Here is a 24,098-nt window from a genome sequence, read left to right on the forward strand (position 1 = left end):
AAATAGAATAGTTCACCAATATCAAATATCTGCCTCAATAGTAACTTATTGGGATTTTCAGCTGTGTTCCACACAGTAGTTTTTAAACAAAATCCATCCATCTACTACTACTTTATCCTCCACATGAGGGTCGTGGGGGGTGCAATGCCAATCTCAACTGACATAGATAATAATATTATACACATTATTATAGCAAATAATAATAATAATAATAATATCATCCTTTCTTAATAAGTTGAACAGAATGTGATGCTGTTCACACTGCTCAGATCTGTAACTAAAAGGACACATCATCTGGATGTAGATTTCAGGGCACTAATTCTATGCTAAACGTTTTGAGTGCTTACTTATATACTGTACTGGTACAAGAACCTGCCAGTCTGCTGAGTTTATACGTCTTTATCATTGGATTAGTACACTCTGAAGGTGGTTTAGCTGATTTATTCAACTTTGATGTTCACCATGTATTCACATATGTCTTTGCTGCATGTCTGCTGCCAAAAACAAAATAAAGCTTCAGCCAAGTGCTGCGGTACTAATTTGTGAGCCCTCAGCTGCTTCCACCTTAGTTCATTTGAGGTGTCAAAGTGGCTCTGACAGTTTGTTGTTTCAGTCTCAGTTAACATCCTGCCTGCAGCTCCTGGCTACACTGGCAAAGGAGGGACGACAGCAGGGCAGGGTGAAAGGTGAAAGGTGAGAAGGTACCATTAATTTCAGCCTTCATCTTTGTTGTCGTCCTCATCGCTTCTCCAGTTTCTTGAATCTGGCCTCTGTAAAGATGCATACAGTCAGAGACTTCATCACTCTGTTTCTGTAGACAGTAATGTCAAAACATTTAGGTAAGGAACTGTCTATGGTATTACAGCACCATCTGCTGGTCAATCTGAAGATGACTCCTACTGGACTTACACAGAAGTGACAATAGTTTAACAAACATGTTAAATTGTTCTGGATTACAACAGACAGCTATCGCTGATGTAGAGTGTTCGGTTTGAAGTAGGAAAGACAGAGGGAATGCTTATGGCACCGCTGGACGGGTAATTTAACCAAAATTTAACCATAAGACATTGCTGACAGCAACTGCAGTAAGATTGGCTTAATAAGAAATATGTTACACATTTTAAGATTGTTGACGTGTACCCTTCCATACTGAACTGAGCTGCAGTCTCAAATCTATACATTCAAACACCTGAAAAACAGGTTCACACATTGATAATTATTCAGTATTAAGCCGGTAGACATCTGTTTTTTCTCTGTATACATTTAGTATATTTTAGTTAATTTTAGATTTAGTTGTAAAGCTGAAAAATACTCAGAGCAAATAATCAATTATCAAAATAGCTGGCAATTAACTGAGTAATCAATTAATTGGTGCAACCCCACATTTTTGGCATAACAGCTCATATAGTATACTGATAAAAGATCTGAATTTCTGTAAATTATGGCTCTTACCCAGTTTTTTAGAGTAGGCGTCCAGTTTGTAAGCAGCTTGTTCAAGAGTCGACACTTGCTCTTCAATCTGATTTATTTGGTCCAAATAAGGCTGTAGGCTCGCATCTAAGGTAAAAACATGTACCGTACAAGAGTTAATATTATACTGTATTAACCAGAAATGAACAAAGATACATAATGATAGCGTTTTTGCTCGATACTCACATTTGTTGTTGAGATCCTGCAGGTTCCGGCTGATATTGATACTGATATCCTTCATTTCCATGTACTTCAGACTGGTTAACTTGTTCATGTTCTCCAACAAACGGTAATCCTCGCATGTGGCTGAAAATTTAAGCAGATTTATGGAAATCTGTAAAATTCAGAATTTTTTTATGTTACAACCGCACAGTTTCTGGAACTTTCAACTATTAAAATATAGAAAAATATAAGAGGTTAAAAGCAAAATATGTATGTCAAAAAAACTACTTGAATAAAATATGACAGGAACATAACATATTTGAAAAACTTGTACAAATAAAATGAATAAAATATTTGATAAAAAATATTAGAATATAGTATAAATTATGAGAATATAAAAGAAAAAGAAATGTAACCAAATAAACTGTTTATTACATAACACAGAGTTCAGAGTGTTCTCTGACTGAACAGATAGTATAAAGTATTTATTGACAACAATTGACTATATTTCCCATGAGCGTGTTGGAAAAAGCACAAAAATTTAATGGGCAAGGGCACCTTTTGAAGTGGAGGCTTACTACGCATTTGAAAGAGAATGATATCTTTTCAGGTATGTGAAGGCCACCTTAGTTCCCTGATGGGATTGGGACATTTAATTAAATTACAACTAAACGTCACTCATTAAGTTCACATGCATGTAAAAAACCTACTTTAGTTAAACTAAGACAATAATTCAGTTTTCTTACCGTCATGTAAACATGTCCAAATAAAATCAAGGCCAGTCTTAGTCAGACTAATTTACCTGGATAATGTGATTCATAGTCTGATTACTCCTGCAAGTATACGCTTAATCGGACTTTGCGTTCTGCGCATGCACCAAAATTTCCTCCCCGGTCTTTGATACAGAAGTAGGAGACAATATATAAACTGCAGTACTGTTGCCGGAGAAGACTATATTAATCTATACTGTGTGTGTGTGTGTGTGTGCAGGATATATTTTTGTATATATGTTATATATATATATATAATAACATGGAGAAATAGTATTACACCTGTGAGTTCTCCCTGCAAGAAGACGGCCATCTTTTCAAACATATCAGAGCACAGTTCATTGATATCAGGCTCTGCAGGCTCCACAGCCTCCTCTGCTGTCTCCACACCACCATCACCTGAACACATCATAAGGAGCAATAACATAGAAAACAGCACATCACTTGAGTTGAAAAGTAAAGTAAATCACAACTAAAACACTTAAATACGTAGCATCCGCACGATGATGGAAAAAATATAACTTCGTTGTTGTGTTGTTAGCATAAGCAAGATGCGGAAGCTGCAAGGAAACATGACTTACTGTTGTGGGGTTTTTTGGGAGCTTGCGCCGGGCTGCTCGTTGCATCCTCCGGGCCTTCAGCCTGACTGCTTGTGCTTGCCGTCGGGTTTAGAACCGCTGAATGAGCCGCTGGTGCCCTGGAGATGCTATCCATTGCAGTAGCTTCGTCCCCGGCAGCAGCCATTTTGTTCCTGATTTGACTTTCTCATGTCACGTGAGTAGAGTTCACGTGACACCGCCCGCCACCATCCCTGCTCGCGCGCATTGCCACGCCCTTATATTGTTGATTTTTTTTTTCCTTTCGGTTAAATTTCGTTGATTGTTTTTGATAGAATAACTTAAAATTCTCAATCTATTAAGACCCATGTAGTTTTGATTAATTATGTTTTCCACTAATGTATCACCCGCTTATTACATAAAATATGATAATTTCATTTGACAAGTCTTTCTTTTTCTAGCTACAATATCAGGCAGTTATAACCTTAGTATACGACATTATGTGGTTACAGGAAAACGTATGTGTAATAACTAGTGTGTGTCAGGTTTTCACAATTCTCCAGTAATTACTTAAAGAATAAAAATCAGGGAATTAAAGTATAAAAAATAAAAATAATTTAAAATAATTATAATGATACAATAATGAAAAGATTGCGAAAAGACAAAGTGTGAAGATTAATAAAAAAAGCACGATTTACATTGTGAGTTAGGAGTGACTGTGTGTAAATGGAAATGTAAAAATCAGAGCGACACCGTAATAAATGAAAATTAGTTTTTAAAAAATAATCCAATGTGTGGGGCTTTAGCGCGCTCCCGCACCGAAACCGCCTGCAGTTGTTGGCAGACAAAACTCACCACAACACCTGTGTTGGCGCTGTTATGGGGAAAGTCAGATCGTGACAGGCTAACAGCATCGGACTGTAAACATGGCGGCGTGCACAGCTACAGGGCTGTGCCGAGCACCCCGTTACTATTAGGCTGAGAGACGGAGACACCCCGAAAATGGAGACCGAAGAGGAGCAGCACATAACGACGCTACTCTGCATGGGGTTCCCAGACCCAGACGTGATTCGGAAAGCGCTCCGTCTGGCAAAGAATGACATCAACGAGGCAGTGGCGCTGCTGACCAACGAAAGCCCCGGACTCGGGTATGGATACGAGCCGATGGAGAGTGGGCCTGCCCCGGGCTCGAGCTCCACTGGGGACGGTGAAAACAGCGGGCGTACTGGGACGGGAGGGTTTGACCCCCCGCCCGCATACCACGACGTGGTGGAGAGCGAGGTAAGAGCAAGCATCGAATTAAGGAACGTGGGAGGATAGCACGAGCTAATTGCAACTTAATGGGAGAGTGGACTCGCCCATTTAACTAGCTAAACTTAAGGGCAACATGCATGGAGCCCAGCGTAAGCTGTCAAAGCAGGGCATGAAATACCGTCTCTCGTGTGGGACAAGGCATGCTACAGATGCTACTGGTTCAAGTGGCTGGATAAGTGTCCATTAGTGTGACGCTTAGCTTTGCTACTGTAACACTGAGGCTAAATGACATTTATAAACTTAGAAGCTAACCTAGCTAGCTAGCTAGTTAGCGTGCTTGCTCGCTAGGTTAGCTTAGTTTAGAGTTGAACCTGCTAGTAACTGGATCGGCATTGACCCACCGCTGTAGGATTGTGGCAGTAGAGTTTTAGAAGGGTGCACTCTAGTCGTGACAGTCAGTTTTGTCAGTTAGTCTTCCCACTGTTCAGTTTGCTTTGCACAGGTTAGCTCACATTAGCTGTTAGGTTGGCTGACAGCGGCAGCTCAGCTCATGTCCTGCCGAGATTGCGGTGCACACGAACCGGAATAGCTGTTTCTTAATATTATTTTACATACGTGGCCATTTTGGTACATTTTCTCCACGCTTTCGAATGTTAACATGTCAAATTATTGTGTCGTCGATTTGCTCGTGTCTGTTTTATATCTGAATGACAGACAACAGAGTTTATTGATCCCAAAGTGGAAATGTCTTGTGTAACACTGGCACTCTATCAGAGATTAAATATAAAAACATGTATGAATATCACAAAATAATAATAAAAAAGAACGATATATAAAACGTAAGGACGTATTTCAGACCTATATAAAGACTGTTAAAATTGCTTAGTATAATACACATAAGAAACATACTCCATAGCAATACAAAAAAACAAGGAACAAAATGTTGGAATGTGTCAGTTATCAGTAATTTACCTGCAAGTGGTAGCACTTGGTCCTCCTTCACTCTTAGTAGTGACCGAGCAGCAAACTGCCTTAGTTACCTATGCATACCTGTGTCCTCAGACCTTGATATTCTACATATAAACCTGTTGTTCTCCTGACTCTCAGAAGACCTTATTGGTGTACTCAAGAGCACAGCTGAGCATTATTCAGTCTTGAGGCACTGCTCTAGCCCCAATACCTGTTGTAAAGAAGCCTATTGGATGTTCCTTTACACATCCAATAATTTGTCTCTAAAATTATCCAGCTATATTATTAACACAGAGAAAGCACACAGAGAGCACAGACCTTCAACACTCAGTTTTCCCCAGTGCAAATCCTGGAAATATGTGTCAGGATCACTAGCAAAATTAAATGATTTCTTCCTTCACCCATAGTCTTGATCCTCACAAAATCCATCCTTTACTTTTAGAGTTATGCTACATACATGCAGGCAGACCACTGCAACCGAAAAGAACTTCCTTGGCAGTGGTGATTACAGAAATCACATTTGCTAAAACAAAGAAAATTAAAGTCTCTCACACATCATAAGTTCAAATAAAAAGGTTCTTTATTTTCTTTCTTCTTTTGTGGCTTGCTTTGTTTATGCTTTAGACATGCAGCAGGTCTTTGGCCTTGTGTTTTGCTCTTAAATATAGCCCAGTAGTCTCTCTGACTTACACAAACATGTTGCATATTTTGCAGGCTGGGGGTCTCCAGAGGGTTGCAGGGATAGTAACAGAGTGGCACTGCCTAAGTCGCTTAGTTACCTCATCACCCCACCACACACATAAACACACATATGACCACAGTGCCTTTGAGATTGTAAACCTATTCCCCAAACGCTTTAGGTGTTGATACGTTCTTTCAACTTAGCTGCATGTTTGTTTGAGAGGTTTTTTAGTTTTGTCTGGTTTAAGTTTTTTTTTTTTTTTGGAAACTGCTTGTGCTGCTGTTGCTTGAAAAGGATGGTCTAATGTCATAAATTTACTGTTGTCTTCTGTCACTGGTGTTAGGCAAGTCTCTCTCTCTCTCTCTCTTTCTCTCTCTCAACCTCTTGACTTTCTCTCATCCATCTAGCTGTCATTTCTCGTTTTCTTAGAAAGGGAAGGGAGGAAATATGATGCTCCACTATTGCTTCCTCCTCCCATTCCCTCCCTCTCCTCGTATAATCAGCATGCAGTGCAGTAAAATATGTACTTGCATTGCCCATTAGTTATGCTAATATGTGACAATTTAGTCAAAATGGTTTGACTTACCTAACTGTGTGTAATGTGCAGTGCTCACAGACAAGGACAAATGAGTGTTTTTTTAATTTACAATGGGTAAAAATAAATCCCAGGGCTCTGTTCACCACAATGCTTTGTAAAATAACACAATCATACCGTAAATCATGAGTGTATTTAACATGCTTTAGTGATGTCTTTGTGTGCTGAATCACACCACTGGGTGTTTACTGTCACTAGACATTTTGTTGTCTTGTAGCAGCTGTTAAATGTTTGAAACATAAATGCAGCAATTGACTTTGATTGAGTTGAATAGTAACCTTCCACCTTCCTTTACTTTACTAACCCAGGAAAAAATTCCTGGGTTAGTAAAGTATCATGCAGAAAACAAGACAGTCATGTCCTATGGCAAGGTGTTCTTTACACTTGACTTTCTCCCGCACCCTTTTTTTTACACATCGCTACCCGTGTCACATAATTGTACCGTGTCTTGAGAGAAAGTAGGTTGTCAAATGATGAAGGACAGATCTTAGAGGACACCTTTTTTCTCAACTCATCTTCCAAAGGGAGGATTCCAGTCATGAATCATGCATCATTGACTTTATCACTGGAATCACGCAGTCAGCTTTCTGGAATGCAGTCACCCACTTGAATTAGTTTGTGACTTTATTGTATGTGTGCTTTACAGAGGAGCAATGATGAGAATGGGAACTGCTCTGGGGGAAGTATGGAGTTCCCCACCACCAACCTGTATGAGCTGGAGAGTCGAGTCTTTACCGACCACTGGTCGATACCTTACAAGAGAGAGGAGTCCCTGGGCAAGTGCCTCATCGCTTCCACCTGCCTCGCCAGGCACAGTAAGTCTGCATACATGTATACAGAAGGGAAAGAAAATGCTTCCCATCTGTGTTGCTGTGTAGGTGGCATGTTTTGTTTGGACCGTCTGGTGTTTTTTCACATGTATTTTAAAATCGTGTGTGATCGTGTCTCAATCTGTATCTCTTTCATCAAAGCCATTTGATCTCCAAGTAGAGATGTGGGTTGAGTATGTAAATCCATCATCTTGCCTTTTGCCAGGTCTTGCTGATGCTGATGAGAACTGCAAGCGCTTTATGGAACGTTGCATGCCGGAGGCCTTTAAAAAGGTGAGCAACAAAGAAATTGAGCTCTAAGTGATGTTGTAGTATAATTTTACTGACACCCTCCCTGTGTTTTCATTTTCTCTCGATCCTCAGTTGCTGACCAGCAGTGCTGTACACAAATGGGGCACAGAGATCCATGAGGGGATCTACAATATGCTAATGTTGCTGGTGGAGTTGGTTGCAGAGAGAGTCAAGCAAGACCCTGTACCTGTAAACCTAATGGGAGTGCTGACTATGGTGTGTTCTCTAGCACTCAGTCATTCTTTTTTTCAAATCAGTCTTTATTTGTATGGCCCAAATTCACAGTTAGCATTTTGCTCTGGTAGACTTTACAATCTGTATGTAGACATCCTCTGTCCTGATTAGTTTAAAGAACTTGATTATTTCAGAAATATCTTTATGATTCATAAGATATTGCATATATTAATGCTCAATATTTGTGTTCATGTGCCCAGGCCTTCAACCCTGATAATGAGTACCATTTCAAAAATCGGATGAAGGCCTCCCAGAGGAACTGGGCTGAAGTTTTTGGAGAAGAGGCCAACATGTTTGCGGTTTCTCCCAGCAACACTTATCAGAAAGTAAGTGCCTCCAGTTTTGTCTGGACTCATCAGTTACTTTAATTATCTGCGGTGTTCTAGCATGCGTGCACATTTATCTACGTGCACTTGCAAATCTGCATAAATATTAATTTAAACTCTGACTTATTGGCCTATGTTCAGTTTATATTCATGTTCAAGAGCAGAGAGATGAGCTCTTCAACCCCTATGTTGTATGAGTAAGCCACAGGGGCTCAGCATAACATGTGTGACTGACATGCAACAGCTGTCAGAAAATTGCGTGTGTGTGTGAGCGAGTGTGTATAAATGGCGCAATAATTTACAGTTCAAGTTTATTGCTGCATAAATAACTGAAAACACATTTGTTACAGGAGCCTCATGGTTGGCTAGTCGATTTGGTGAATCGAGTAAGTGACGAGCAATTATACAGATATTGTATCCATTTGAGTATATCACATTTGTATCAGCCTAATATATAATTTTCTCTTGTATTTTTGTTAAGTTTGGAGAGTTGGGAGGATTCACTTCCATCCAGACTAAGCTCAACGCAGAGGAAATCGAAATTGCTGTAAGACTTATCTTCCCACTGTTTTCTTGCCCTCAAGCTTGGTGACATTGGTCTTACTGCAGTGATGGATTAAGAAAGGGACTGTAGACAGACGTTTGAGAAGGCCTATACAGGGAAAAGGTCACCATGCTTACCCCCACTGCTCTTAGCTCCAGGGGGCTGAATGTCTCTCTTTTCCCTTCTCAGTAATGCTCACTTGCACACAAACACACTCTCATCCTCCTGCTGTGTGATCGTTGAAATGCTCTGTTGTGGTATGTGTTCTGAGGCATCTTTGTACTGATGCTTCCTTCTGGGAACCTGTCCGGAAGCACAGCAGTGCAAAGCCATTGATTTTTTTGTGTGTGCGCACCCGTGTGTGTGTGTGTGTGTGTGTACACACCATGTACATTGCTCCCTCTGTCCATTGGCATATTAGTAAGGCAGGTTGCAGACCACTGTTGCACTCTTCAGTAGCAGGGGGAGCTCAGTGGAGTGTGTAAGCTGTTGGGTACCAAACATAGTCCAAGCACTTGGGCAGAGTACTCCCTCCTCTGCTGACTCTTAGAGTCTTATTCATTTGTGTGCTTTGAGCAGGAAATCAAGTGCAGGTGGGTGGGGGTGGGGGTTACTCACTGCTTAAATGAGGAAAGTAGAGGAGCTTCTCCAAGGGAGACGAGCAGAATAGATAGTAGATTGTAAGAAACATGGAAACCACTGAGTCTAAGGTTCTATGATTTAGCACTGAATGACAAATGACAGCTGCGCTCTGTCTATCTCTGGAGCCTCACCCGCACATCTGGTTATACTCGCTCTCTTTGACTCACATGTTACAGTAAAAACACAGTTTAACCTGAGGGGAGCTGTGTATGTTTTCTTTAATGAGCCAGAAAAATAGTATGCCAATTACGTTGATTTAAAAAAACAAAGAGAAAGACTGATGAACTCCTATGATAGTTAGATGCACCACAGCATGTACTAATATCTTTATTTCATTATTGGTTTGGATGGCATACCTTATTTTTAATTCTGTGTCTATTTCCCTACACAGTGTGTGTCAGCTCTGGTGCAGCCTCTTGGAGTTTGTGCAGAATATCTAAATTCCAGCCTTGTCCAGGTGACGTTTCTTATCTGCTCTCGCATACATGTTTCCTTTAATGTGTTGTGCCCTTTCTTTGTTCTGATTGTATGTGTATGTCTGCATTCTCTCAACATTACTGTTTCCGCGTTGAATAGATCAGTTGTGTCCATGACCCTTGTTCTAAATTTTGATTTAAATTCTATTTTTATTCACTGTATCCTCCTAGTTTTGCTTCTCCAGTGGCCAATTTTCCCCACAGATCAACAATTTCTTTTTGTTTTTCCTAGCCCATGCTTGATCCAGTCATCCACAAAATGATCACATATGTACAGAATCTGGAGGAAAAGGATCTTAAAGACAAGGTAGGCTTTGTATTATATCATAATATTGTCTGATTTTCTGTATCTGTAACAAATGAACAAAGAAGGGATCAGTTAATTATTCTTTGATTGTTTCATAACTAGCGTCTGGTCAGCATCCCCGACCTGCTTTCGGCAATCAAGTTGCTGTGTATGAGGTTTCAGAGGGAACTGGTTGCTGTGGTGGATGACCTTCGCCTAGACACACTGCTGCGTATGCTCAAAACCCCCCATTTTTCCACCAAGATGAACTCCCTCAAAGAGGTCGGCTCTTATAGATTCTCAAGAGTTAAGATTTAACAGTTTTAATCAGTTTTTAATCTCCATGTATATGGTATATCTTTGTTTTACAGGTCACAAAGTTAATAGAAGAGAGCACTGTGTCTAAGACGGTGAAAAATGCTATTGACACAGATAAACTGCTTGACTGGCTTGTAGAGAATTCAGTCCTGTCAATAGCACTTGAGGGTAAGAAAATACTTGAATGTTGATGCACTGAGGTGCTCTACACTGCATCCTTTGGCTATAAAATTAAGCGTTTACCTGAATTTAATGTTTATTGTTCAGCTTTATTTACTGTGACACCTTAAATGTTTACCAGGTAACATTGATCAAGCTCAATACTGTGAAAGGATAAAGGGAATAATTGAGCTCCTGGGGAGTAAACTTTCACTTGATGAACTCTCAAAGATCTGGAGAATCCAGGTGAGCTGAAGACATCACAGTAATGTTGCATCTGCCATTACATTTTATAAAGGGTCAGGCTTTTCTGTCTATATATTAGAGATGTCCCAATCTCTCAAGTATCTCATCTGAGCATTTTAATTATAACATTTTTTTTTTTAACTGATTTGAGGTCGGCAATCGCCCAGAACTTATAAACTTTTTTTTACAATAACAACAGTCCTGCCCTCCCTTTCCTTCAGTCGGAAATGTGATTTACTTTACTGACAATGATCATTTTTAATGGTGTACTGTGCAGCTGTTTTCTAGGCAAATATAAGTATTGAATCTGGGCTTGGTATTGACAAATACTGAAGAGCAAAAAGATCAGATTAGGATCGGTATCCAAAAAAGCTTATTGGTACATCCCTAGTATGTATATGTTAGCGGGTATTTGTGAGTGTGTGACAAATTCTGAAGGATGTATTGATTCTTGTGTGGGCATTTCAGGCAGGCCAGTCCTCAACTGTGATAGAAAACATTCATACAATCATTGCTGCTGCTGCTGTGAAGTTCAGCTTTGACCAACTCACCCACCTCTTTGTGCTCATACAGAAGGTCAGTGCCGCAAATTCACAGGGACTGAAATCTAGCGAAATAAATCAATGTAAAGTGGCTTGTGAGTGTGTAGTGTAAACATTAATGTGTTTGCATGTAATTTAGAGCTGGGAGATTGAGAGCGACCGTGTGAGGCAGAAGCTGCTCAGTCTGATCGGGAGGATTGGCAGAGAAGCTCGCTCTGAAGCTACAACTGGAAAGGTATTTCCCAGTTATACGACAAAGGACAAGTATTCAAACATCAGATAAGGATATCGGCAGTATGATAGTTGTCAGTTTTTAAGTGTAGCCCTGATTCTGATCCGTTTGGCTCTTGTTTATGTCTGTGCAGGTGCTGGAGGTGCTCTGGGAGTTGGCTCATCTCCCCACTCTCCCTACCAGTCTTGTCCAGCAGGCGCTGGATGAGCACCTGGGGATCTTGAGTGATGCCTATGCTGTCAAAGAGACGGTGAAACGCAGTTACATCATTAAATGTATAGAAGACATTAAGAAGGTGAGACGGATATGTTCCCATCAGTTAGCTTTATCTCTGTAGATGTGGTGCTCAAAAAGTCGATTTTATGTACTGCTTATTTTCTGATTTCATTAAGGAAATCATGGAATTATGCATTTCTTAAAAAGGTTAAAGTAAAGGTGACATTGTACCCCCATGTTTTTCCTGCATGCTGTCGGGACAGTCTAGCATCCTTACAGTGCATTGCACAAATGAATGTAATTTGCCAACAACCGTAACTCCTCTGGAAACCCAAAAATAAAGGTTGATGTGTAAACATTAAGGCCAATAGAGTAAAACACAGTCATTACCATATAATGTATAGTAATATGTCGTTGGAGGAAACAATGTAATTCAGTGAAGTGCTTCTTTGTGCAGTGGCTGTCTGACACAGCTGATACACCTAGATACCATAGAGCTTTTAGTTGCACTGTACTTTTTCCAGTTGTCACGTGATGTCGAAATATCTGCCATGAAACTTGCCTGCATGTTTGTTTAGCCGCTCGTAACTGAATGAAACATAGTCTGCCCCAACTCAAATAAAATGTATGTCTCTAGACTCACACTCAGGAGGACATTAAAGGCAGCGACACTCAAAGCTCATTTCTTACTGGCTCTTGGGGCAAGAAGAAAGCTAACTCTTTGACCAAAGTAAGAGGAGAAGCCCGTATAATTTCTATTTCCTTTGACCAATCTCTATCAAATCTCACTGCTGCACGCCTTCCAGCCAACCAATCGTGGAGTGGGGCTTGACCACAAAGGGTTTTTTTTATTTGTCACAAGATGATCATTTCACACATGATTGTACCATGAGGTTGTTTAACCAGGTGTATATTAATTTTCTGCTTTGCCACTGACTAATGATTTACACAGTGGTGTTGATCTTGGGTGAGAAAGAACAAATGAGTGATTTAGTTGCTGAATGAGGGGACAGCTTTGGTGCTGCTGCTATCACAGTTTACTAAAGGTTCAATGTAGGATTTATGTGCAGAATATGATATTTATAACCTCCCCTAAATATAAGGAATAATATATCACAATGTTCCTGTCACTTTTATAATGAGCCCTTAATATCGACAATACAAGTAACAGTTGAATGGGCAAGAATCACTGGCACTTTGTCAGGACTTTTATGTTCCCTGAATGCCAATTTAGGGAGGTTGATGGGATATAAGTTTTCAGTTGACTGAAGTATGCAACTTCAATGGTAGATGCCAGTAAATCCTTCACATTGAACCTTTAAGCTGAGAGGAATCTGATCTTCAATATCGAGAGGTTTATTCAGGAAGTACATGTTTGATGTATAATTTACCAGTTAAAGAGAATCTTTACATCTTTTTCTCTGTTTTCCTTTTTCTTCTTCACAAATCTCTTGACTACAGAAATAGTGGGTCTGCGATAACAAAGCAATGATAAAATTAGATGAGTAGCGTCCATCCCAGACCTCTCTTTTTGTAGCCTGTGTATTGCTTGGTCTGTGTCAATGACTTGCAATATCTCTTGTGCATGTTGGTTTGTGTGCGTTTGTTGCAACAGGCCTCTCAGCAGAGCAGTCCTCAGGCAGTCTGGGTCGTTCCTGCTCTCCGTCAGCTGCACGAGATCACTCGTTCTTTCATCAAGCAGACCTATCAAAAGCAAGACAAGGTAATATATACACCCTCGCATGCACAAACGCATTATCACAATGATCTGTTGTACAGTCAGTGCCATGTTCCCATGGTAACCTTTCCTTACCTCCCCACAGAGCATCATTCAGGACCTGAAGAAGAACTTTGAGATTGTCAAACTAATCACAGGGTCCCTTGTGTGCTGCCATCGGCTTGGTGTGACTGCTGCAGGAAATAATGGTCTCTCAAGTTCGACCCTGGTAGATGGACGATACACCTACCAAGAGGTTTTTTCTTCTTTTTATTCATTATCTTTACTGTTCCGTGAAGCTGAAGTGCAGCTCATACTAATGACTGATGATACAGCTTATAATTTGACAGCGATATGAACAATTTTATCCGAGCTTGACTGGAGTTATGAATGCCAACGTTTTATATTGTGTTTTGACCGTGTGTGTTCAAAGGTCAAAATGACATGTACCCCTCTGACTCTGTCTTTAGTATCTGGACAGCCACCTACGCTTCCTGGCCTTCTTCCTCCAGGAGGCCAGCCTCTATCTGGTCTGGAACCGAGCTAAAGAGCTATGGGAGTGTCTGGTGTCAGGGCCAGATGTTTGTGAACTTGACCGTGAGGTACGAACACCAACACCAACACAGCCTTTGTCCTTTACAACTGTCATTAAATGCAGTTTTTGTCTCGATAACTTCTTTAAAGAAATGGGGAAGTGGGAACTCAGGAAACACAAAGCCATTTGCTTCATTGTCAGTGTTCTACAGGTATAACAATTTGATTGTAAAATATCAAAACAAAACTTTTAACCAAATATGACAGTTCAGAGAAGCATTGGGAGATGTTTTAGGATTAGTTTTGTTGCTAGGATTGAGTGGTTGTCTTGCCGCTTGCCTGAAGTAAACTGGTATTGGCTCCAGCTCCCTGATGATTCCCCAAGGATTAGCACCATAAATGATAGAGGGAAGAAGGAGAGAGTGGTCACATGAGCCAGGGTCAAAAGTGTTGAACAAAATGAAAGAATGCATTTGTGGCACTGACCATTAGCACCCTTCCTCAGTCCCAATGTGTGGTCTTAATTTCAATATACATGTTTACATAGAAACATCTTTAATGTCTACAGCAGCTGTTTTTTATTAACTAAAACATGCAGATTAACTTGTGGACATCCTAAAGTTACGTAGCACCTCAAATCCTGAATCTACAAGTCTGTTATTTAAAACCATGTTCTGATGTGTGCAGATGTGTTTTGAGTGGTTCACCAAAGGACAGCATGACCTTGAGAGTGATGTTCAGCAGCAGCTCTTCAAGGAGAAGATATTAAAACTGGAGCCCTATGAGATCACCATGAATGGTGAGACTCTACTTCTCTCGATTGACCAACAACATTCCAGTAATTTAGTAACTTTATTAATTGCTTATAGTACATATTTACATTTAATGTTTCTTTCAGGTTTTAATCTTTTTAAGACCTTCTTTGAGAACGTTAATCTGTGTGATCATCGCCTTAAACGCCAAGGAACTCAGCTGGTCAGTTTTTTTCACTTGCAGTTTTTTCTACATGATGGTTTTTTTTAACTTTAATGCACAGTCAATTTATTTCGGTTTGATTTCAGTGTGTGGAGCGCCTTGACCTGGCAGGGATGGATTTTATCTGGCGCATCGCCATGGAAACCCCTGATGAAGAAATAGCCAATGAAGCAATCCAGCTCATTATCACATACAGCTACACCAACCTCAATCCCAAGATGAAGAAGGTCAGTTTGGACACAATGTAATCCCCGTGACCCAGTCTCCTTGCTGTCACTTCATTAGTCATCATTCATTTTTCACCTGTTGCAGGATTCTGTATCTTTGCACAAGAAGTTCATTGCCGATTGTTACAAGAGACTCGAGGTAAGTAGTTGAACTAGTTGGCAGTAGAAGTGATTCAGTCATTTCTCAAATATCAACCTAATGGCACATTTCTGATTCTTTTCTTGTACAGGCTGCTAGCTCAGCCCTGGGTGGGCCGACTCTGACGCATGCTGTTACTAGGGCAACCAAGATGTTGACAGCCACTGCCATGCCGACTGTGGCCACGTCTGTACAATCACCATCAAGGTACAGAGGGGGGTTTGGGTAAGAGCATAGTTACTCGTCCTATTTAAACATGTATTCGTGTTGTGAGTCATTTTTTTTTTTGGACATACAGCTTTTCACCTGTTTGAATCCTATTGAAGTGCTTCTTTGTGTCTTCATCTCCAGATCCACTAAGCTGGTTATAATCGAAAGACTGCTGCTGTTGGCTGAGCGTTATGTTATTACTATAGAGGTACATGATGCACGCTTCATCATTACAAACACTAGACATGCACAATACATTCTGCAACCTGTGGCCTGGGTCATACTTTTGTGTGTCCATAGAGCACCATGTGAAGGTAAATGCCATTATCCACACAATGTCCACAGTGGTGCGTGCTGACCCACACCTGTACATGTCGGCATGTAAAGAATACAGAGAAGCTACTTTCTGTGGCCACAAAACACAGAAAGTACAACCCAGGCCTGATTGTATAAGTTAGATTTTATCATCAGCATCCATATTGCACTTTTCAACTCCTGAAAATTTTTTTAAGTATATTTTCGCGTCTGTTTCTTTATAGGATATGTACTCAGTTCCTCGTACTATTCTACCTCATGGGGCTTCGTTCAATGGACACCCTGTAACTCTTCACATCACCTATGAGTCAACCAAAGACACTTTCAGCGTTGAGGTACTACAAGAAATACCCTGTAACACATTTGTTGTATTTTTACAATGAATTATCTTCTCACTGTGTGTTTTTGTGTATTTGTCTTGCAGACCCACAGTAATGAGACAATAGGAAGTATCCGATGGAAGATATCTGAGCACTTGAGCTGTCCGGTGGATAATGTCCAGATCTTTGCCAATGACAGTGTGGTGAGTTTTTTTCTATGAATTTTGTTTTGGATCTACCTCCCTCATGGCCCACTGCATCTGTTGTGCAGCAGGGGAAACGAGGCCCTTCAACCACCGTCATCCCTGTTTTTTCTTTCACTCCATCCCTTCACTGCCCCTCCACCGTCTATTAGTTGACCATGAATCGCGACCAGAAGCTGCTGTCACAGCTTGGCTTCAGCGATGAGCAGACCTTGACTGTGAAGAGCTCAGGCACTGGCACCCCTTCTGGCAGCTCTGAGTCCTCAGCCTCTGCTTCAAGCAGCTCCAGCTCTGCTGTCTTCAACTCAGCCTATGCCTTGGAGCAGGTATCATTCCAGACGTGACTTTAGAGTTAAGATTTGTGCACAGACATGGATGTTTACATTAGTTTTAATGCACCGTATATGCTTTTTCTATCTCCAGGAGAAGTCCTTACCTGGTGTGGTGATGGCTTTGGTGTGCAATGTGTTTGAGATGCTTTACCAGCTGGCTAACCTTGATGAAACCAGGTAAAAACGGAAATGCCACAACTTTCTGGAAAATAACGCTATAACAATATAATTATGTTGAGATTATTATTTTGACAGAAATATTCATGCATTAATTAGACATGTTTATGACATAATATGACATAGAAACTACAGCAGGACTTTAAACAGCTTGTTCATACTGAATATTTCTGTTACCCTTAGGATCACCCTACGTGTGAGGAAGCTGCTGCTGCTTATCCCAACAGACCCAGAAGTGCAGGATGCTCTCGACAACTTTGTTCCCAAAGAATCCAGCGTCTGGAGTCACCAGGTACCACAGATTCTCTAATAAGATGTGACAGAACAGAAGATTAAAAAAATTCCACTTTAGTGTTTTTCCTCAATGCCTTTATTCTGTATTGTAATATATATGTCCTGCTTTTCACCTTCTCCTTCATACTATGTTTCTCAGCATTATGAAGCCTCTTTTTGTTACTTATTTTTGTAGAAGACACTCTTCACCCTCGGGCAGGGAGCAGGCTCTCGGTCTCCATCTATGGCAACCAAGCAGCAGCACCAGCCCAGTGCTGCATCCATTCTAGAGTCCCTGTTCAGATCCTCAGCACCTGGCATGTCCACCTTCAGAGTGCTATACAACCTGGAGGTATGCACACAAGTGAAATTACACTCACTTAAACACAACACGTGGAGCGATTCCCTAGTATACTATATACACACACACGCATTTTCTAACTTTATAGGTAGAACAATGACACTGACATCTGTTATCTTGTCCCTGCTTGTGTCTGTTAGGTTTTGAGCTCAAAGCTTATGCCCACATCGGATGATGAGATGGCCAAAACCAGCAGCAAGTCCTTCTGTGAGAACTTCCTCAAAGCAGGAGGACTCAGGTAAGAAACTAACTGTCTGGTATTTGCATTGATTTACTGTACTTTTTTTTTTATTATTTACAAGCCCATCTCTGCATATTTGCTACTTTAGCCTTGCTTGGTTTTTATGTAGTTAAAACATAACAGTTTTATGTGTTATGTAGTCATAACAGTGATGTTTCTCTGTGGTGTCTGTAGTCTGGTGGTGAATGTGATGCAGAGAGATTCAATACCATCGGAGGTGGACTATGAGACCAGACAAGGGGTTTATTCAATTTGTCTTCAGTTGGCCAGGTACAAATTGCCTATTTGCATAAGAGTCAATATTCTGGGCCTTGCATTGTATCATGTTGGACTTTGATACTTATGCGGCTGTATTTGCAGGTTTCTTCTGGTCGGTCAGAGCATGCCTGCAGCACTGGATGATGATGTCATCAGAGATGGCGAGGCACTGTCATCTCGTCCATTTCGTAATGCGAGTAGGAGTGGGCGACAGCTGTCTCTATGTGGAACTCCAGAGAAGTCCACTTACAGACAGATGTCTCTGTCTGAGCGCTCGTCCATTAGAGTGGAGGAGATCATACCTGCTGCCCGTGTAGCTATTCAGGTGCTGGACTAACACACACACCCAGACACACTCTCACACAATGAGAAAGATCTTGTGAGTGCAGTGTACTTTCAAGTAAAGTACAAGTTTGTTTGTTCTCTCTCTCTTTACTAGACCATGGAAGTGGACGACTTCACCTCCACCGTGGCCTGTTTTATGCGTCTGACATGGGCAGCTGCTGCAGGCCGACTGGATCTGGTTGGCAGCCCACAGCCAATTAGAGAGACCCATAGTTCACTTGTGTCCCAGGGAGTCCGCACCAGGGTCAGCAGTACAGGTGAGCCCAAAAAAAAAATCCAACAACAACAACCGCACTGTTGTTTTATATTGTTGTCTTATTTAATTTTTCTTGAAATTGTCTGCGTACTTCCCTGTGGTATAAACTACATCCAGTACACCTTAATTCCTGGTTTCATCATGTGATGTTTAGTTGTGAGCAGCTCGTGGTGGAAGATTTTGCAGAGCTACAAACAAAAGCTAAAGAAATGAAAGTAAAATAAACTTGTTTATGTTTACAGGAAGTAACTGCAGCTCCAGCAGTGAGGGAGAGACTATACCAACAGCATTGCATGCGGGAATATGTGTCAGACAGCAGAGTGTCTCCATCAAAGATGCCATCATCGCTCGTGAGGCACTGTCACTGCTGGTTACCTGTCTGCAGCTACGTTGTCAGCAACTATGTAAGATGCAGGCATACAAGCATGTACAGTTCTTATTTAACAGATCTTCTTCAGAAAATGACACAAAATCCTGTGCTTGGTTTCTTTCAGGTTCTTTTTACAACCTGCCCTCTGTCAATGATTTCATTATCGATATTCTGCTGGGATCTCCCAGCGAAGAGGTAAAACATGCTTTTTTTAACTCAATAGTCAATAAAGTGGAAGTACTGCACATGCCCAGCATTGCAGTGTGAGCTAACACATGCTTTCCCCCATCAGATCCGTCGCGTAGCGTGTGATCAGTTGTACACTCTCAGCCAGTCTGACACTTCAGCCTTCAATGAACTCCAGAAACCCAACCTGTTCTTGCTCTCAGTCATTCTCACAGCTCAGCTGCCACTATGGAGTCCCACATCTGTCATGAGAGGAGTCAACCAGAGGTATTCAAGCAAAAAACATGGGAATGACATCACTGAAACTTGTACAGAGGAATTTCGTTGATGGTGCTTTTTTGTTCTCAGGTTGCTGTCCCAGTGTACTGAGTACTTTGACCTAAGATGTCAGCTTCTGGATGACCTAACCAGTAAGCCAAAATATTTCAGTTCCATCACTCCTATCAATACTATATGAAGTATTGTCCCAGGTTTATTTTATCTTATTTCATGAACTAATGGTGAGTGTTTGCTGTGCTTTATATTTTCCCTCTCTCCATCTGCTTTCCCCTCCTCCAGCATCAGAAATGGAAGTGTTAAAAGTGAGCGCAGCGGCCATGCTGGAGGATGAGATCTCCTGGCTCGATAACTTTGAGCCCAGCTGGAGCTCTGAAATGGAGACCAGCGAAGCGGACAACATTCTCCTGGCTGGACACCTCAGACTCATCAAGACCTTGCTCTCCCTCTGTGGCAATGAGAAGGAGCATCTTGGTGAGAATACACAAATTTGCATGCATACATTTGACAGAGACTGGAAACTTTATGATTATAAAATGTTACCAGGGGCACATGTGTCTTTTCCAGGCCCATCTCTCATCCAGCAGTTGTTGGACGACTTCTTGTTTCGAGCCTCTCGCATCATCATCAACAGCTCCAACCCCACACCTTCCCCAGCTCCCAGCCATGACTTCCATCCCAAGTATGTCATGTTAATCCTTCACATATACTGTAGATAAAATGTGTAGCTATGGTAGCAGACAGCAAGAGTTTTCTGTAAATACATACACTGTATTCTTGTGAATGCCTCAAGCAAATCCTTTCAAGATTGAGACTGCAGATTGCAGCAAATGCAGCACTCCTTCACCCATCGAAATTTTAAGCAAAGCCCTTGCTTAATATACAAATAAACTTTTGTACACAAAGCATTTGTAAACTTATGTTACATATTGTATACGTTTTTACATATCTTGTGAGTCTGGGGAAAAAATTGTAGACAGAAGCTTGGAGGTATACAACTGCTGGGCAGTTATTCAAGTTTAACAATTTTACAAGTTAATTTTTTGTCTTGTGCGTTCAGGTGCAGCACAGCCAGCAGCAGACTGGCTGCCTATGAGGTGCTTGTGATGCTGGCAGACAGCTCTCTATCAAACCTCCGCCTCATTACCAAAGAGTTACTTTCCATGCATCACCAACCTGATTCTTCCCTCTGTAAAGAGTTTGATGTAAGACACTGATACACTGAAGAATATCTGTTATTACATATAGTTTAAGAGTTGAGGCTCAGATGTGAAGTCATGTCTCTCTTTCAGTATCTACCCCCAGTAGAAAGCCGGTCAGTCTCAGGTTTTGTTGGACTGAAGAACGGTGGAGCCACATGTTACATGAACGCTGTCTTCCAGCAGCTCTACATGCAGCCAGGCCTGGCAGAGGTACTCATTCCATGTGTTGTCTATCTTTTGTATTCACCAGATGCCATCTGCTATTTTAGTTCAGACACGGTTTCATGCAGTGATTCAAATACCAGTGTATTTGTTTGTTTGGTTGAAGGCTTTCTTGTCCATTGAGGATGACACAGACCAGCCAGAGGAAAGTGTCTTCTACCAGGTGCAGTCTTTGTTTGGACACCTGATGGAGAGCAAATTGCAATACTACGTACCTGAGAACTTCTGGAAGGTAACTGTTCAGTTTTTATCAAGAGATAAAGATCACTAGTCTGTTCTTCTAATGCACCCTCACTCTCAATTTAATGTTTTATCTCTGGTTTTATGCAGTAATATACTAAACTAAAATTAATTTAGACGTAAACATTGTTTTTCATGAACCTTCTGAGCTCTTTTTGACTTTTTTCTGTCGTAAGACTTCGATTGAAGAGACATAAACAATCTATACTCTCGAGCACCCATTTTATTTATGATGTTGTTAGCACCCTTAAAGAAATGTTTTATCCTTGTATAAACTTGTGTCTGTTGCAGATCTTCAAGATGTGGAACAAGGAGCTATATGTAAGAGAACAGCAAGATGCATACGAGTTCTTCACTAGCCTAGTGGACCAGCTTGACGAACATCTCAAGGTAAAATACACTCACACAACACAATTTTAAAACAAGTTAGAAATGTATGATTCCCAACATAATTTCTTCCACCAGAAAATGGGTCGAGAACAGATCTTCAAAAACACCTTTCAGGGAATCTTCTCAGACCAGAAGATTTGTAAAGACTGTCCTCACAGGTCAGCAAGACTTCATTTTTTCTTAGACTTATTTTGTCATGTAGAGCCGTGTCACAGAACATGTTTTACTTGTCATTGTACAGGTATGAGCGCGAGGAAACATTCATGGCTTTGAACCTTGGAGTGACTGCTTGTCAAAGTTTAGAGATCTCTTTAGACCAGTTTGTCAGAGGAGAAGTGCTGGAAGGCAGCAATGCCTACTACTGTGAGAGATGCAAGGAGAAGGTCTGTATACTGCTCTGTGTGGATTTTTGATTTGTCACACACTATTATCATGTTTACTTAACTAGCACTTGTATTTGCTCATCTGCGCAGAGAACCACTGTGAAGCGGACATGCATCAAATCCCTTCCCAGTGTTCTCTGTATTCACCTCATGCGCTTTGGCTTTGACTGGGAAAGTGGACGCTCCATCAAATACGATGAACAGATTAGGGTACAAAATATTTTTTACAAGAAGATTACATTGTTCCTAATTTTGTTACGGCAGCTAAAACCCCATAATTGAAATTAAAATATGATTAACTGTAAGTTATTTGTTGTTGGTGAACAGTTCCCATGGGTGTTAAACATGGAGCCCTACACCGTCTCTGGGATGGCTCGTCAAGACTGCAGCGGAGAGGGCGGTGAGGGGCGTGGCGACGGGACGTCGGGAGGGTCCCCCAGGAAGAAAGTGACAATTTCTGAGAACTACGAGCTTGTGGGAGTTGTTGTCCACAGTGGTCAAGCACATGCAGGCCATTACTACTCCTTCATTAAAGATAGGCGGTAAGGGACACTGGAGTCAGAAGTTACTTGATTTTAAATATTTATGGGTTTATGTGCTTGGTGCAACTGCATAGTGGACTGTATTTTCCATCTTGTGTTCCCAAGGAGCAGATAACCTGCTCAAGATTGCAAGAAAGAATGTTTGTTCTCAGGATGCTGATGTTTTTGTGCGGATTCAGACATGTTCCTGCATTATGTTTTATGTAACTTACGTGTCTCAGAAAGTGATAGATTCGATGGCCACGGGTAGACATTACATCTTGGCAGCAAACCCACGCTGCAATATTTTTAATTAGGTGTTCTGCCTTACCATCTCAGAGATCTTCTACAGTGCACTGCTTATTAAATCATAGATGTTTGAATCTTGAAAGAGTTAGTGTCAGATTTTTCTGTACATTGATGCATTTAAATCTAAATATTGACTTTTCTGTGTCAATTTTTTCTTTCTTTGTCTCTCAGTGGTAGCGCCCGGGGGCGTTGGTACAAGTTCAACGACAATGTGGTGGAGGAGTTTGATATGAATGATGAAACTCTGGAGTATGAGTGCTTTGGAGGAGAGTATCGCCCCAAAGTCTATGACCAGTGTAAGTAAAATGCATAAGCTGAAACATTTATGCACTAAACTTGAAGTTTTTAACCTAAATGTGGGTTTCATATCAGTTACAAATGTCTAATCTTAGACTTGTGTCCTTGTGTGTCTAGCCAACCCATATCCTGATGTGCGAAGGAGATACTGGAATGCCTACATGTTGTTTTATCAGAAGATCAGTGACCAGAACTCACCTGTTTTGCCCAAAAAGAGCAGAGTCAGCATCATGAGGCAGGAAGCTGAGGACCTTACACTGTGAGTCAATTACAGTTTACTTCATTAACTTTCTCAGTGGGTCACTGATCCTTCATCAGTCCTTATTTCTAACCCAAGTGGTAGAATTCAGTATTTTTTAAAAAAAAAGAATCTATAATTCTTAAGTTTGTACATGTGAACAAAAATGTGCCTTTTTTTGTCATCCTCATAAAACTGCTGCACTATATCACACAGTTTTGTTTTTCCTAGCTCTGCCCCGTCCTCCCCCGATGTGTCCCCACAGTCCTCTCCTCGCCCCCCAAGGGCCAACAACGACCGTCTCACCCTCCTCACCCGTCTGGTCCGCAAAGGAGAGAAGAAAGGCCTGTTTGTAGAGAAGATGCCCGCTAGCATCTATCAGGTAACAAAGCATTGCTCTGTCTGTCTGTCCCGACATCAGCTCAACATTCTTTCACCATCTCAGCTTAACAGTTCATTAAAAAAAACACTGTTTGTCTTTTTAATAGATTGTGCGAGATGAAAATCTGAAGTTCATGAGGAACAGAGATGTCTACAACAGCGACTACTTCAACTTCACGCTGTCTCTCGCATCTGTCAATGCAGTATGTATCTGTGTCTGATTTAGACTGCACTGTTATATATTAAGATTGGTTTATTTAACACAAAGGAATCATAAATGGAGGGAGTGAAGATGATCATTGTCACATTTTGAGCACAATTGGAATTAAAGCTAAATACACTATATAAAAGTAGTATTATATTGTGTCGTCATACAGAGAGCACTGTGTGTGTGTTACA

The 24,098-nt window shown here is 41.0% G+C and overlaps 2 protein-coding genes across 10 annotated transcripts in view; one reads left to right on the forward strand and one right to left on the reverse strand.

Moving 5' to 3' along the window:
• Positions 1-219: 219 nt before the first annotated feature.
• On the reverse strand, positions 220-3,173 carry bloc1s2 (biogenesis of lysosomal organelles complex-1, subunit 2). Its single transcript, XM_044043195.1, has 5 exons — positions 2,984-3,173; positions 2,685-2,801; positions 1,657-1,776; positions 1,453-1,557; positions 220-770 (listed from the first exon to the last, which is right to left on the reverse strand). The coding sequence occupies exons 1-5, from the start codon at positions 3,144-3,146 to the stop codon at positions 739-741; spliced, it is 537 nt and encodes a 178-aa protein (XP_043899130.1). The 5' UTR covers positions 3,147-3,173; the 3' UTR covers positions 220-738.
• A 441-nt stretch (positions 3,174-3,614) lies between these two features.
• usp24 (ubiquitin specific peptidase 24) overlaps positions 3,615-24,098 on the forward strand; it is a 30,101-nt gene continuing 9,617 nt past the window's right edge. Inside the window, exons 1-53 of one of the 9 annotated variants that reach the window (XM_044043185.1) lie at positions 3,615-4,240; positions 7,106-7,274; positions 7,495-7,562; positions 7,653-7,796; positions 8,015-8,140; positions 8,491-8,526; positions 8,622-8,687; positions 9,718-9,783; positions 10,035-10,109; positions 10,212-10,370; positions 10,460-10,574; positions 10,708-10,811; positions 11,280-11,387; positions 11,493-11,588; positions 11,719-11,880; positions 12,439-12,531; positions 13,393-13,524; positions 13,625-13,774; positions 13,989-14,120; positions 14,740-14,851; positions 14,951-15,027; positions 15,114-15,254; positions 15,340-15,393; positions 15,485-15,618; positions 15,745-15,811; positions 16,143-16,253; positions 16,343-16,441; positions 16,594-16,767; positions 16,865-16,950; positions 17,134-17,242; positions 17,420-17,575; positions 17,725-17,822; positions 18,000-18,095; positions 18,186-18,408; positions 18,523-18,685; positions 18,927-19,088; positions 19,179-19,249; positions 19,347-19,507; positions 19,589-19,650; positions 19,799-19,990; positions 20,063-20,198; positions 20,577-20,721; positions 20,809-20,928; positions 21,047-21,172; positions 21,472-21,570; positions 21,646-21,728; positions 21,812-21,953; positions 22,044-22,163; positions 22,281-22,495; positions 22,955-23,079; positions 23,198-23,339; positions 23,535-23,700; positions 23,807-23,902. In XM_044043185.1, the coding sequence (XP_043899120.1) occupies positions 3,962-4,240; positions 7,106-7,274; positions 7,495-7,562; positions 7,653-7,796; positions 8,015-8,140; positions 8,491-8,526; positions 8,622-8,687; positions 9,718-9,783; positions 10,035-10,109; positions 10,212-10,370; positions 10,460-10,574; positions 10,708-10,811; positions 11,280-11,387; positions 11,493-11,588; positions 11,719-11,880; positions 12,439-12,531; positions 13,393-13,524; positions 13,625-13,774; positions 13,989-14,120; positions 14,740-14,851; positions 14,951-15,027; positions 15,114-15,254; positions 15,340-15,393; positions 15,485-15,618; positions 15,745-15,811; positions 16,143-16,253; positions 16,343-16,441; positions 16,594-16,767; positions 16,865-16,950; positions 17,134-17,242; positions 17,420-17,575; positions 17,725-17,822; positions 18,000-18,095; positions 18,186-18,408; positions 18,523-18,685; positions 18,927-19,088; positions 19,179-19,249; positions 19,347-19,507; positions 19,589-19,650; positions 19,799-19,990; positions 20,063-20,198; positions 20,577-20,721; positions 20,809-20,928; positions 21,047-21,172; positions 21,472-21,570; positions 21,646-21,728; positions 21,812-21,953; positions 22,044-22,163; positions 22,281-22,495; positions 22,955-23,079; positions 23,198-23,339; positions 23,535-23,700; positions 23,807-23,902 (6,543 nt within the window). In that variant the 5' untranslated portion in view covers positions 3,615-3,961. The remainder of the gene's footprint in view (positions 4,241-7,105; positions 7,275-7,494; positions 7,563-7,652; positions 7,797-8,014; positions 8,141-8,490; positions 8,527-8,621; positions 8,688-9,717; positions 9,784-10,034; positions 10,110-10,211; positions 10,371-10,459; positions 10,575-10,707; positions 10,812-11,279; positions 11,388-11,492; positions 11,589-11,718; positions 11,881-12,438; positions 12,532-13,392; positions 13,525-13,624; positions 13,775-13,988; positions 14,121-14,739; positions 14,852-14,950; positions 15,028-15,113; positions 15,255-15,339; positions 15,394-15,484; positions 15,619-15,744; positions 15,812-16,142; positions 16,254-16,342; positions 16,442-16,593; positions 16,768-16,864; positions 16,951-17,133; positions 17,243-17,419; positions 17,576-17,724; positions 17,823-17,999; positions 18,096-18,185; positions 18,409-18,522; positions 18,686-18,926; positions 19,089-19,178; positions 19,250-19,346; positions 19,508-19,588; positions 19,651-19,798; positions 19,991-20,062; positions 20,199-20,576; positions 20,722-20,808; positions 20,929-21,046; positions 21,173-21,471; positions 21,571-21,645; positions 21,729-21,811; positions 21,954-22,043; positions 22,164-22,280; positions 22,496-22,954; positions 23,080-23,197; positions 23,340-23,534; positions 23,701-23,806; positions 23,903-24,098) is intronic. The other 8 variants (XM_044043187.1, XM_044043189.1, XM_044043186.1 and 5 more) reach the window with 8 other exon arrangements.

Source organism: Solea senegalensis, linkage group LG14 (genome assembly GCF_019176455.1).
Source record: "Solea senegalensis isolate Sse05_10M linkage group LG14, IFAPA_SoseM_1, whole genome shotgun sequence".
Lineage (NCBI taxonomy): Eukaryota > Metazoa > Chordata > Actinopteri > Pleuronectiformes > Soleidae > Solea > Solea senegalensis.